Source organism: Equus asinus, chromosome 30, assembly GCF_041296235.1.
Source record: "Equus asinus isolate D_3611 breed Donkey chromosome 30, EquAss-T2T_v2, whole genome shotgun sequence".
Lineage (NCBI taxonomy): Eukaryota > Metazoa > Chordata > Mammalia > Perissodactyla > Equidae > Equus > Equus asinus.
Genome location: NC_091819.1, coordinates 25,695,424 through 25,709,081, shown reverse-complemented (window position 1 = coordinate 25,709,081; position 13,658 = coordinate 25,695,424). Strand labels below are relative to the sequence as shown.

The following is a 13,658-nucleotide window of genomic DNA, read 5'->3' as shown; positions in this document are numbered from 1 at the left end:
AGGTCGCCTATCAGACATCTGTGCGGGCCCAGTTGATGAGCTGGTGGTCTCAACCGGCCTGAAGTGGACAAGGAGTTCTAATTCCCGAAAAACAGCTCACACACCCATTACCATGGTGACCCAGGCTCCAGGGACATGTTACGTTTAGGAGCCTAGTGGGAGTCAGCTGACATATTTCCTAAACAGCACAGTTAACAATGGGTGGGTTAAACAGCTAAAAACTATAATCAGTAATTGCAAAAAGGAAAAAACTTTAGTACCTAGATACTTAATCATCAATGGCTGTTTGCTGGTTTCAAAAGAAGGGTAGCAAGAAGAGATAAGACATTACTGACTCCGCCAACAGGAGATCAATGGGTTACTTACAAGGGGAGGCCGACTGAAAGACTTCTTGGCCTGTACCATTGCCATAGCGCTGCTACGGACTTCCTCATACACATCATTCCTTCCCCTTCTGTGTGAGTAAAACCACTTAAATGACAGAGGATTACTTCCCATGCATGTCCACTATATCACAGAGTACTACAACAAAGAACCCTTCTCCTTGAAGTATAGAGAGAGACACAACTGAGCAGCGTTTAAGCATTTCTAAGCATTAAAAACACAGTAGAGGGCTCTGAATTAAGCCTCTAAATTTTCTCAAGAAATTATGCCATTCCCCCTGAAAAATAAAAGGACTATTTTCAGCCCATTGCAGCTCTGGCCTAACAGATAACAAAGCTTCCAGTGGGTCCAGGGTACAATGGAGACTGACTGGATCGCAGAAAAATGCCAGTAATTTTGCCATCTAATCAACACTTCCAAGTACATCGTGGGGAAGGAGGAAAACACAAATTCTTCTCCCTCTGTCACCCAGAGTGGAGCAGCTGTCAAAGGATAACGACTCTTCAGCGTGATTACCATCCTCTTGTAGCAGCCAATACCTGTTATTATTTGTCCTTATAATTTTAATACCTTGCTTTACTAACTACCATTTCAAATTGATAAGAAGTCATATTTGCCATATATTTACACTTTTAATGTAAAAAAAAGCCTTACAAAGCTTTCAATCACTAAAATTATGTCGAATAACTATCAAGCCATGAGGCAGTAGTTATTTCATCCAAATGGCCCCTTACTGCTAAATTTCATTAACATCAGGTTAGTACTTATAATGCAAAAGCAGAAATGAACAGAGTAATAAAATTTTCTCTAGTTCCCTTTTCTTTCATTATCAATAAAATTTATATTTGGAAGCTTAGAGTTACTGTATTATCATTGCTATTTTAAAACCAACTCACAAAAACAGGGACAGATGTTCTCTCACCACAAGTTCTATGAAAGAAGCATTCTAGCTCCACACTGATTCAATCCTCAATGAAAATAATTCACTTCAAATACTCAAAAAGGTTAGTAATTTTTCAGCTTAAATTCAACAGGAAGTTTTAGTTACCAATAGGAAGCCTAGATACCCAACTTGCCTCTTTAAAAAAACGGTAAACAAGTATTCATAAAGACCTCAGTCTGTTCAGTGCCTGTCACATTGATAGGCACATAGCAGGCATGAAATAGATGTCTGTGGATGGACTGACAGAAGAGTGAATGACGGACAGAATCAGGAGAGCAGACAAGGAGGAAGGAAAGGCAGAGGGAGGTGAGAGAGGAGACTGAAAGAATCCATAAATCCAAGAAGTATATAAATATGATAGAGACAGTAAGGGCAGAGAAATCGGGATGACCGCCAGTCAGGTCTAGCTGGTAGAGACAAAACCAGAAGTGGGAATTTAAAGGGCCCTTTTCAGATGCTAAATCAAGAGAGACAGCGTGTTCCAAGGGGGTAAAAACTGTAAGACAGAGGCACAAAGTCGGGAAAATGAAATGCATGTTCTTAGAACAGCAAGCAGATTAACTTGTCTAAAGTAGGGAGTTTATGAAGGAAATTGTGGGAGGTTAAGACTGCAAAGTCAGGCAGCTGTAGCCAGATGCTGTGCAGAACATCAACACTGGGGGCGTCAGCCTGCTGCCTCGTCCCCACCCTCCTTCGAAACTCGGCACCTCCCCCTCATCACAGCCACACCTCCATCACATGCTTTCTTTATCCAAACCCCCAAAACCAAAATTTCTGATAAAGTGACAAAAATGCTACCATCATAGAAAATGCAAAAAAGAAAACCACCTGATGTATAAAGTAAACAATTTGTAAAAAACTAATGACTAGAAATATTGATTTTCACCTCATCTGATAACATCCTGTCAAGTTTTTGTATACAGTTTCAGAGTTATTTTGTTCTATCTTAACAAATTTGGTTTGGACGACTTTGAACAAGAAAGTCTATGAGGCAATAAACCAGGACAGGAAAGCAGATAGCACCAACTGTGTGCCTCTCCTGTACCAAGGAGAGCGACAGGGGCCTTACATACACTGTTTCATTTCATCTTACCATTATGAATCTGAAATTACTCCTCCACCTTCAGGCATATGTCATTAACTAAACAGCAAAGCCAGGATGCAAACTTACCTAGAACACTACTAGTTAGAACTCTGCTGCTCCCATCACCCAATGGTATATGTTCAGCACCTTCTTAACAGAACCAGAAGGAAACAGTTCTAAAAGCACCTGTCCAATTTCAAATACACATGGCCTATATCCAAATGCCTAAATGCACTAAAAACGAGGCCAGTCCTCAGCTCACAAGCAGTCATTAAATCCCATCACTGAAGCTCTCGGGCATTTGACTTCTACCCAAACCACAGTCTTAGAGAAACCATGAGGAAGCATCTTTCAAGCCAAACTAAAATGATTTATGAACAGTGCTCCCATCCCAGCTTACGTTGCCAAATTCTACTGATACACGGAACACAACAAGGCAAGATACTGGGAAAAAGACAGCATTCTCATAAAACCTTTTTGTGTTATAGTAAGACTGATGCATTATCTTCCCAACCCTCATTCATTTATTGGACAATAACTAGACAGCTACACTCTGTCGGATGCTAGGGCTAGAAACAAGACTGCTCCCGGCCTTAAAAAATTCACAGTCTGGTAATTTAACAAAGTATATGAAAAAAATCTATACTCCCAGAGTGGGTCCTTCTCTCTATGGATATAAAAATCAAGACTACCTTTAGAAAAGTCAAAATGAGAAGTACACAATCCAAATTCTAAAGTCCACGCCCTTTATTAATTAGCTAGTCCTCCAAAAGCTCACTGATGCCCTCGGTGTCACTTTACACACATTTAACAACAGACTTGGCTTTCTAAGGACATCTCCTAGATGGGCCATTTACCAGCTTAAGGCCCTTAGGCAAGTGACTTCACTTGCCTGAGGTCCAGTGTGCTCATGGGGAAAATGAGGATGAACAGCCACACTTCAGACTGTTGTAAGGATTAAAGATAATTATGCAGTGCACCAACCCAGAGTCTGGCCTTTAGCAGAAGTGCAATAAATATAGCTAACATCATAATCACAGGATTTACAAGCCAATAACGAATTGATCAGAAAAATCAAAATAGAAGTGATGGGAGGGGGAGGAGAGACTAAAAATAGCTCTAAGAATAAACAGCTGACAGGAAGGAAAGAGTCAAGAAAACTACACAGATAAAATCACTCAGAAACAGCAGCCTGGAGCCGCTGGCCTACACACTTCAGGAGCGGTGGAGAGCATCACCAGTGCTTTCACAGGACGGAACAATGATGCAGCTGAAAACAGCATTAAGCCACGTAAAACAGATTAAACTTTCTGTTTTAAAAAAGACAGATAAGCACATAACTGACTTTGGAAAGATTCCTATCAAATGTGATTTAGCAACACAAATTTAACATTTTACATGTCTAAACTTTAATTGACTGCAAAACTCTATTTGTTAATATTTGAAACTTGTTAGTTTCTGCTAGAGGAACCTCTCAAATTTCAGGAACCATTTTTTTCTAGTAAACACCAAAAAAGATGTATTTCAAATAAATCAACTGTGAAATATTTCAGTGTCATGGCCTAAGACAGCATCAGTTCCTTAACAGCTAAAACGAGATAAAGTTTCAGTGTCCATCATTGCCAAATGTTTTTATATCTAACAAACAAACACAAACATATGCCATGGAGAGATCTCTTTACTCGAATTTTCTCCCTACTTTTGGAAGGCGGTAAAAGGAGAAAAACATCTGTTCCTTCCTGCAGAGCTGGCAACCCTTATTCTATGGTTTAAAAATAAAAGATGTTTATGGAAGCTTATAGATATAATGATCACCTGCTTCAAAGGCAGCTGGCAATTAACTGATCCAAAGACACAGCAAAAACAATTTTTTTAAAGTGAAAAAATTTCCCTAAGGACAATACTAGTGCTCCCCAAGTCTCTGGTAATTTCCAAGACACCCATAAATTAGTAGAGGACGGTAAAGAACCAAATGTGATGCCGGAGGACAAGAAAACAGACAACAGCTGAGAAACTGGGGCCTGTGTCCATCTGGATTCACTCTTATACCATAAGAACGGTGGTTTCCACGAGAGCTGCCTTGAGAAAATCTGGTTGTCTCTGACCAACGCGCACCTCTCATCCAGCCCACAGCAGGTCGGATGTCCAACAATGAAAGGAACTCACCTTATCAAAAACAGAAACTGGAAATCTCATACGTGAAGCCCTTAAATTTTATAATATCTCTTAAAAACAGTCTTTACTCTGTAGGTCGTCTTACAGTGTTGAACACCCAAAGTGAGTAATAAGCAAGGACAGTCAGACCTGAATCAGTAGACTAAGCTTCTATTTCTGGCTCTGCTCTGAGTGAATCACAGGGTGACCTTGAGAAGTTATTTCATCTCTCTATTTACCTCCATTTCCCCACCAGTTACAGGGTTAGGTTCAATTTACCAATTCTTTTTTTTTTTTTTTTTTGGAAAAAAAAGGGAGTGGGTGAGATAAATACATGGAAACTGCTACACAAATATCTACTGTTCACTGCCCAACAACACCCAACCATCAAATACAAAGTAGGTGATGTCCACATTAAAACCACTAGCTCTATACTTTTACTCTCTCTGCACAGCAAAAGATTCTGCCTGGGGAAGTCAACAGGATCCAGGTCCTTCCTGAAGACGACTCCTGTAAGAGTCCCAAATTTCCCACTGGAAATAGTACTTAAGCAAATTAAAATGTAATGCAACGTCCAAGAATACACTTTGACCTTGGACCTTTTTAGAGTCCTACGGTATTCAGGACTATCAATCCTCCAACGGAGGCCTCCTCCCTCACCCCCTGCCAAGGGGGCAAGTCCCCGCACCCTCGACGCTCCCAGAGCACCGTGCTGCATCTCCGTCCCTGCGCAGGCAGTCAGTGAGCCTTGGAGAGGAAGAACCATGACTGACTGATGCTTGGATCTCCTACCACCTCCCATCCTGTCTGGAAGAATGTACAATGTACGTAGGCATGTATACACGTATTTGTTAAATGAAGGAAACGAATATATTTCCAAAGTCCAATGCTACTAGGATGAGCAACCATTAATATTAATGAAGGGCAGTCTTAATTATGGTGACATTTTCATTTTTGGAAAATTAATATATAAATGAATGTTATCTAGCGAAAGAGGAAATACATGATTTCTCACCAACATTAAATTCACAAAAATTAACTCAAGAACTTTCCAATCTTCCTCCTTCAAAAAATGGTCTTTCGGGGGTTTTTAGGTTGTTTTTTGTTTTTTTACAATTTATCTAATGGGTATTAGATGATAAACATTCCTTTCAACTTAACCTACTCGATAAAGGAAAGGAAGGAAAAGAAGTAAAGAAGAGAGAGCACCAAGTATGTAACATGACTAGAAGAGGCTACTCTTGTTTTTTTTTATTCTAGTTGTAAGTGCCACTGGTTGTGCCATGTGGGATGCTCCCTCAGTATGGCCTGATGAGCGGTGCCATGTCCACGCCCAGGACTGGAACAGGCGAAACCCTGGGCCGCTGAAGCAGAGCTGACTAACTTAACCACTCGGCCATGGGGCTGGCCCCAAGAGGCTACTCTTAAGTATAAGAATCCATAAATGTGGGGCCGGCCCAGTGGCACAGCAGTTAAGTATGCACATTCTGCTCTGGCAGCCTGGGGTTTCCGGGTTCGGATCCTGGGTGTGGACATGGCACCGCTTGGCACACCATGCTGTGGTAGCCATCCCCTATATAAGATAGAGGAAGATGGGCACGGATGTTACCTCAGGGCAAGTCTTCCTCAGCAAAAAAGAGGATTGGCAGCAGATGTTAGCTCAGAGCTAATCTTCCTCAAAAAAAAAAAAGGAATCTATAAATGTAAAAGACAGGCCATAGGTGAAAATAAAAATGTGGTCAAACAAGTCACGACCACAACATTAACAGCATTTGGCCAACCAAGAAGTAGCCACACTGACCGATAAATATCATCTAAATAATGTTTTATAAATAGCCTATTTATTAAAGTAATAGGACGTAAGATGTTCAGCTTTTCAAATTACATTTGAAATGTTTAATCATTCAAACATTCATCACAAACCTACCAGCACCTGCATGAATTTTCATTTTTTCCTACTCCTTGAATTCCTACTCAATATTTCATTTCGTAATGAAGAGCCAGGGTTAATAAACATAAACGTAGCCACCCTCTACCATTGGGTGCTGAAGGTAAGGACTTGCGATCCCATAAGCCTGTAAGAAAGGACGAACTCATCACACCACTTGACCTTTACCACAGTAAACTGACCCTTCAGTCCAGCCTTAGGGTGCCTATCAGAGTCTATAACAAATGCTAAGGAGAGGTACCAATCTGGACCTTTGGCCTTCTCACCTTCACTATCTCCAAGCTATACCTTGTTTGATTGGACCATGAAACCAAGTAAAACTTATCGCTAATATTCTATTTATTTATTAATCTTCTACAGGCATGTATCAGATCTAGTTGCATCAGCAAACAGGAGTGACCACTTAACTTGACTAAGTGGTCTACCCAGACGGCTGCAAGATAGAAACTACGTACCACATATACACACGTACTCAAAGATACGGACAGTCAGGGATCACCTTTGGATGGTACTAGAATGACCTGTTTCTCCAACACTCACCCTTGTCAAAGGGCCATGAACAATTTTGTTCTTTTTAATGCTGTGAGGATGAGGAAGAAAAAGAATGATGGCTTAGCTAACGATGCAAAAAAAGGAGTTTATGTGCCCGGCGTGACACTAGACGTAGAGAACTGTAGATACCCTGGGGAAATGGACAGAGCAGCCCTTTCTAGAGATGACGTAGGACAGACACAACTAGGTTGTTCCCTTTAAGACCTTCTAAGAAAATCGAAATTTCACTAAGCGGGTAAGCGGCTGAGCAGGACGTAAAGGGACTCCCCGGGAAGAAGGGACACGTCAGGCAGTTCCCGGCTCTCAGAGCCGGGGCAGGTGGCAGGGCAAGGTCCCGATGGGCACACGCTGTGTGCCCCGAGGCCGGCGGCAGGGCGCGCTCACCTGTGAACACGTTCTGGAAGCAGCCGGCGGGCGGCTGGGCTCGCGCGGGGGGCGCCCCTCCGCCGCCGGGGGGGCCGGCCGCGCGCTCCAGCAGGTGCGCCGAGCCCCCGGGCCGCGGCGCGCGGGCGCCCAGCTCCTCCGTCCAGTCGGCCGAGCGGCTCAGGCCGCCGGCGAGGCCGCCGTCCGCCCGCTGCTTCTTGGCCGGGGCGGCCGCGGAGGCGAGGGCAGCTCGGGGCCCCCGGCTCAGGGAGGACTCCAGCCGCCTCTTGATCCTGGGGCTCTGGCTGGGGGACTGGTTCGGCGAGTGGTTGGGCGAGCTGAGCTGCCGGGTGGTGGTCTTGATGTAGCAGGGGGTGATGAGCGGGTAGGGCTTGAAGCAGCGCGGGCTGGGTGCGGGGCTGCCGGGCAGGGAGGCGGCCGCGGGGGCGCCGGGCCCTCGCGCCCCCTCCTCGGGCTCTGCCCCCAGCCTCTGCGGGGCCTCTCCCCGCTCCAGGCCCCACTCTTCCCCCGGAGAGCCTCGGGGGGCATCCTCAAAAGCATCCTCCTCGCCCTCCTCATCCGTGTCCCCAGCCCCGCGCACAGGGGCTCCGGCAGCGCCCTCGCCAGGTACGGACTCGGGGAAGGGGAAGGCGGTGGACGAGGGCGAGTCTGCGGTCGCGGGCTGGGCCGCCGGCAGGCCGGGCGCCTCCGAGGCTCCGTGGGCGCCGGGGGGCTGCGGCTGCTCGGGCAGCGGGGGCTCGGCAGCCAGGCTCTCGGGCAGGTCGGAGAGCGCAGACAGCGCCTGCTCCGTGTCTGGACTGCCTGGGGCCTCCCCGGCTGCGCTGCTCGGCCCCAGCAGGAACTGGTCCAGGCCCAAGAAGGCCCCAGTCTGGGGGGAGGCGGCGGTGGGGGGCGCTGCAGGCTCCTCGGAGCCCTGGAGCTGCAGCTGCAGGCGGATCGCCTGCTGGATGTCTGAGAGCAAATCCTCCTGTTCCGTAGCCGAGTGAAAGCTATAGATATCCGTGTCCGAGCCTGAACTGGTCCTTTGTCCATCCTGCGCCCCTGCCGCAGCTTCCAAATCCCCAGCGACCGCCCGGCCCCCGGCCCCAGCCTCGGCTGGCCCCGGGCCACCTGGACGGGTCACCTCAAAAGGGTCGGCACACTCGGTATCCGACAGGCCTGTCTCATCCGCCGAGAGGCTGAGGTCCGGGGTCTTGGTGGCCAGGGAGTGAGCGCTGTCCAGCTCCCCGGTCTGCAGGGCCTGGGAGTCCAGCACATCCTCGCGGGAGCCGCCGGCGCCTTTTCCCTTGGACAGGTTCTTCCTGATCCGCAGGTTGGAAAACACCGAGGCTCTGGAGTCCGACTTGCTCTTCTTCTTGCCCGGCTCCCCGCCGCCGCCGCCACCGCCACCGCCGCCGCCGCCCCCTCCCCCTTTGCCGTGCTTGCCCAGCGCCTTCTTGCCCCCGCTCCCCTTCTTTGTGGCTTCCACATCTCTGGGCCCAACAGCATCCTCGGCGCCGCCGCCGCCTTCGTGCAAGGCATCACCTGCGCTCCTCTTCAGCTTCCCATCCTGGTTCCCCATGTTGTACTCCCGCTGCTGCGCTGCCGCTGCGCCTCGAGCAGTCAGGCCATCACGGCCCTCCTCGGCCCCCGGCCCGGGCGAGGGGAGCCTCCCAGGCAAGTCAGGCGGCGGGGCGAGCCGCTGAGAGAGGAGGCCGCCGCGCGCCCGGCCGGCCCCGCGCGCATCTGCCGCCGCTTTGCATAATGCGCTGCGGCCCGGGGCTGGCGGGGCGCGAACATGCTCAGTGCGGCGCGCGGCGCCCACCAATGGCAGCGCGGGACGCAGCCCGGGCCCGGCTACCCGCTGGCCGCCGCCGCCCCCTCGGCCCCAGCTCGCCTCCCGGCTGAACGCGGGCGCGAAAAATGTTTCCTCTATCTTGGGAACTTTAATCTCCACCGTGCGAATCGAATGCATTGTTCCCGGCTGAAGAGCTGGTCAGCTGGAAGATGCACACCAAACTTCAATGCTCAGGGACCTGCCACGAGAATAGTTAAATGAAAAAGAAAACTTTAAACGGGGAAAAACTGAAGCCAAGTCCCACTTTAGAGGTGCTGTAATATCAGGGCCATATACACACCCCAACCCCACCCCATGCAGAAGCATGGTCCTTCAATAAATATTTGTGGAATGAATGGCTTTTCCTTAATAATTGATCATCTTGAACACTGTTAATGTGCTTGAGCATATGGTTTAGGCAAGGTTACCACATGCTGCTTTTATGTCTCATGCAGACCTTGCATCTCGATGAGAGAACACTAGCTGTCATTTCAAAAGTTCATTTTTCAAACTTTGTTTGACAAAACGGCGAGGAGGGGGAATCAGAAAATGCTAAGAGATTAGAGTTGATTAAAATGCTAATCTCCAAAATTCTATGTGTTCACCATATAAATCAAACAGCATTTGTATTCAAAAAGGGTGCATATGCCAAACTCCCAGGAGGTCAAACTCATCAATATTAAACATGTTCCTATTGTTGCTGCCCATAAAAAAGAAAAAGACAAAAAAGAAACACCCTTGGCGGCACAACTCACGAAATCAGATGTTATGCTGTTCACCACCGCTTTCCCAAGCAAACCCTTCAAGGCAAACTGTCCTTGCCTTTATTATAAAAGTTTGCAGCAGTTTACAGTAACGGAGTTTCTTAACTTTCTGGCTTCATTATTAATATAAAATTTTTCCTTCTTGTAAATCTTGTCACAATTTTAATTACTTAGGAAATTTAGTTACCTATATTAAGAAAGCATTTTTAAACATCATTGGTATCTAAAGAGGCTCCAAACTATAAATAAAAATAAGATTAAAGTGGCATTAATCAATAACGTTACAAGTATTTAAGTTAGAAGTTCACTGTTAACCACTCTGAAAATACGGAAGTGCTATCCAGCAGGTTAGTATTTTTAAAGTAAGCCCAAAGGAGGCTAAAATACTACATGTTGTATGATGCAATTTAAATGCAGCTGGCATATGTTCCTTCACACATTGTGAAGCAACATTTTAAACCTCCCTACTTAAACATTTTTATCAAAATAAAAAAATTGGTCATATAAGTCCTTGATGTAAAAGCATTACATAGCAATAATTTCTGGCCTTTTTCAAACTGTGTTCTTAAAAATAGATGCTAACTTAAGGGCAGGTGGCCAGTTGTCCTCAGGTGGCCCTTTTGAGTAAAGAGTTTGGAGAAATCAACTTTAATAGCTTTGCCAGGGTACTAACCCAGTCTCGGAGGGATTCCGGAGCACTTGAAAAGCCTTTGTTTCACCTCCTTCACAAGACTGCTCTCTTCTTGAATCTGGGCTCCTCAGAGGGCACAGTTTGCCTAAGGCTATTAGAATTGTCTGCTTCTTTGGGTACTGAGGTACTATGAATTTTGATTTTTGCTCTTTCTTTAAAGGGATGATTTTGATTCTGAACTATTTGTTTCCTTACTATTTTCTTTTGGGATCTGTTCTGCAAATTCTGGAGATAAAAGGAGTGAGGAAGGAAGAGAGGGAAGGGGAGAGAAGACCGCAGCTGTTTGGCATCCTTTGAACGTGAAACAATAGATGACAGTTGTGCAGCAGGTCACAGCTGACAAAGCTCTGTTACACGCAAAGGCTTGTTTGAAACTCACAAGTGTGGGTATCAGATGTAGGTAGTACCCTCAACCCATTTTAATTAACGAATAAGCTCAGACTAAGATTTGTCCAAGGTCACAGAGCAGCAAAGGTGATACTTGAACCTATGAATTTAGATCCCAAATTTCTTATAACAAACAACATTGTGCAGTTTACTCTTGCACGGACTGGTAAAAGCATCAAAGGTTTGCCAAAATATTCCTTGGTATTTAGCAGTCCCAAAGATGCCTGGGACATGACCTAAGCTTAACTCCATTGGAGCAAGAAAGAATATCACACCTGTAGTTGCAGAAACATTTTTAACAAAAAGAGATCCTACCTGTCCACAAACTAGGTGCCAGGATGCAGAAGAGAAATAGGCAAATGTGGCCAACGTGTCTGTTCAACAACCTAATCTAGCGTAATTGTTGGTAAAAGTCTTCAGTATTAGCATCCCCAAAAGGCACAAAAACGGTATATAAAACAAAATGCAGGGCTACCCATTTTCCAATAAAGGGAACTGGATATGGACTTTAAAAATAATATAACAAAAAGTAGATTGGAAAACTTTAAACAAATGCTGAACTCCAATTCATAATATGCATATGCGGACATAGGTGGGATAAACGTATTGATGTCTGCCTGTCACTCTAAGATATATCCAATAAATAAGATGCCTTCATGGACAGATATGTGATAAAGCAAGTATAGCAACATTGTAATTGTATAATTTAGATGATGAATATATGAGTGTTGCTGTAAAATGCTTTCAGTTTTTCTGTATGTTTGTATGTTTCTGGGTAAGAAAGTGAGTGGCAACAATGTGTGAATTTCCCAGCCTCTTTGAAATTAAACTCGTGTACTGGTTAATGGCACTCAATAAACACGAAATGAATGAACAGTTCTCCTCTTCACTTTCACCTACCTGTTTGTCTGAATTACATCTTTTCTTTTTCTCTCTTTCTTCAGCCCTCCTCCTCCATCACTCTCTCAATTGACTATAAAATACACTGAAGTGGTTTTGATACTTGTTTTTTTAGTTTTCTCTCTGCTTAACCTTGGTGGAATGTTTGAGACGCTCTAACAAAACAATCAGACTGCGTTTTAATTATCCAACTCATCCTTTTCTCCAACAGGTGAATGACCTTCTCTTAGCAGACAACTCTGCCCTGACGTCAATTACTAAGACTTTGCCTCCCGAATCCGCCTCTCAGCCCTGACTTCACGCCTACACTCCTGACCCCTGGACCCACTTCCTAGAGAACACTTCTACCACCATGCCCCCACTCAAGCCCAGCATGTCTGAAACTGAACGCATCATCTCTTGCATATCTCATCCTCCTTTATTTTTTCATCCAGTAAAAGCACCACAATCTCTCCAGTTGCCCAAACCAGACTTATTGCTGACTCCTCCTCTCCTCATTCCCCAACATATACCAGTCACAGAGACTTCTCTATTCTACCTCCTTAAACTCTCTCAAATCCATTCATGTCTCTCACCCCAACTGCCGCTTCTCTTGCCTCCCACCCCCACCTCCAACTCCCATCTGTTCTCTCTCATAATCATTAATGCTTCTCAACTGGGGTGATGATTTTGCTCCCCAAGGGACATTTGGCACTGACATTTTTGGTTGTCAATGGAGGAGGTTCTGCTGGCACCAGAGATGCTGCTAAACATAATGCGTAGGATAGTGACCCACCCCCCAACCAAGAATGATCCAGACCCAAAACTCAATAATGCTGTGGTTAAGACACCTCCTTTACCATGAAGTCTCTCACAGAGCTGATGGTCAATAAATGTTTACTGAATGAGTGAAAGAATGAAGATTCTTTCAAAATTCCATTTTTCAGTTATTAAGCTAAATCAGAAATTTGAAGGCAGAACCTAACAGGACAAATAAAATTTTAAACTCTGTATCTATAGTACCAAATACTTTAAATGGGGAATTAACTCTTCTCTGAGACATTAGTACATGAAGTGTTTCCATGAAACTATGCATCTGTATAAATACTCCAATTCCCCACACACTTGATAACATTATAAAAAATCCTTGCTTTTACCAGAAATTTTCTGGCAACCAGGACAGAATTCCCAGAGCTCTTTTTACAGAGATAATTATGTGCATCACAAACAAGTAGTTATGTAGCTTTCGATTTTTCCTGCCATCTTTCATTTTATCACCAATGCAGCACTTGGAAATAAAATGTGTACAAAACAGAAAAAAAGTCAAATATTACTTCTCCAAGCAATGTAGAGTATACTACAAATTTGTTTCTATATTAGAAAAGAGTTAAAGGAAAGAATTCCAGGTCACATCTCTTCCTCCCTCTTAGATATGGAGGCACACGTAGATTTCAACACGTCAGCCAAAAAGTTTCTGGCTTATTTGCAACTGAGAAATAAAGGAAGAAATGAAAATATGTATTTTCTTCTTACATCACCAGGAATCTCCTACAAAGCTAAAGGGTTCTGGTATTGAATCTCCAGATATACCCTTTGTCAGTGAAGTTGGCCTTTGTACTCGAAAGGGACCGCTCAGGGACTATCAAGTTGATTGTCAACAGCCATTCAGAAT

General features: G+C 45.0%; 1 protein-coding gene across 3 annotated transcripts in view; it reads right to left on the bottom strand.

Moving 5' to 3' along the window:
* The window catches only part of FMN2 (formin 2), a 345,907-nt gene extending 333,941 nt beyond the window's left edge, over nucleotides 1–11,966 (bottom strand). For all 3 annotated transcript variants that reach the window (XR_011499414.1, XM_070501555.1, XM_070501556.1), the window contains exon 1: nucleotides 7,450–11,966. Coding sequence is in view for 2 of the 3 variants with exons in the window: in XM_070501555.1 (XP_070357656.1) it covers nucleotides 7,450–9,403 (1,954 nt within the window). In the remaining variant the exon portion in view is untranslated. The remainder of the gene's footprint in view (nucleotides 1–7,449) is intronic.
* Nucleotides 11,967–13,658: the final 1,692 nt, after the last annotated feature.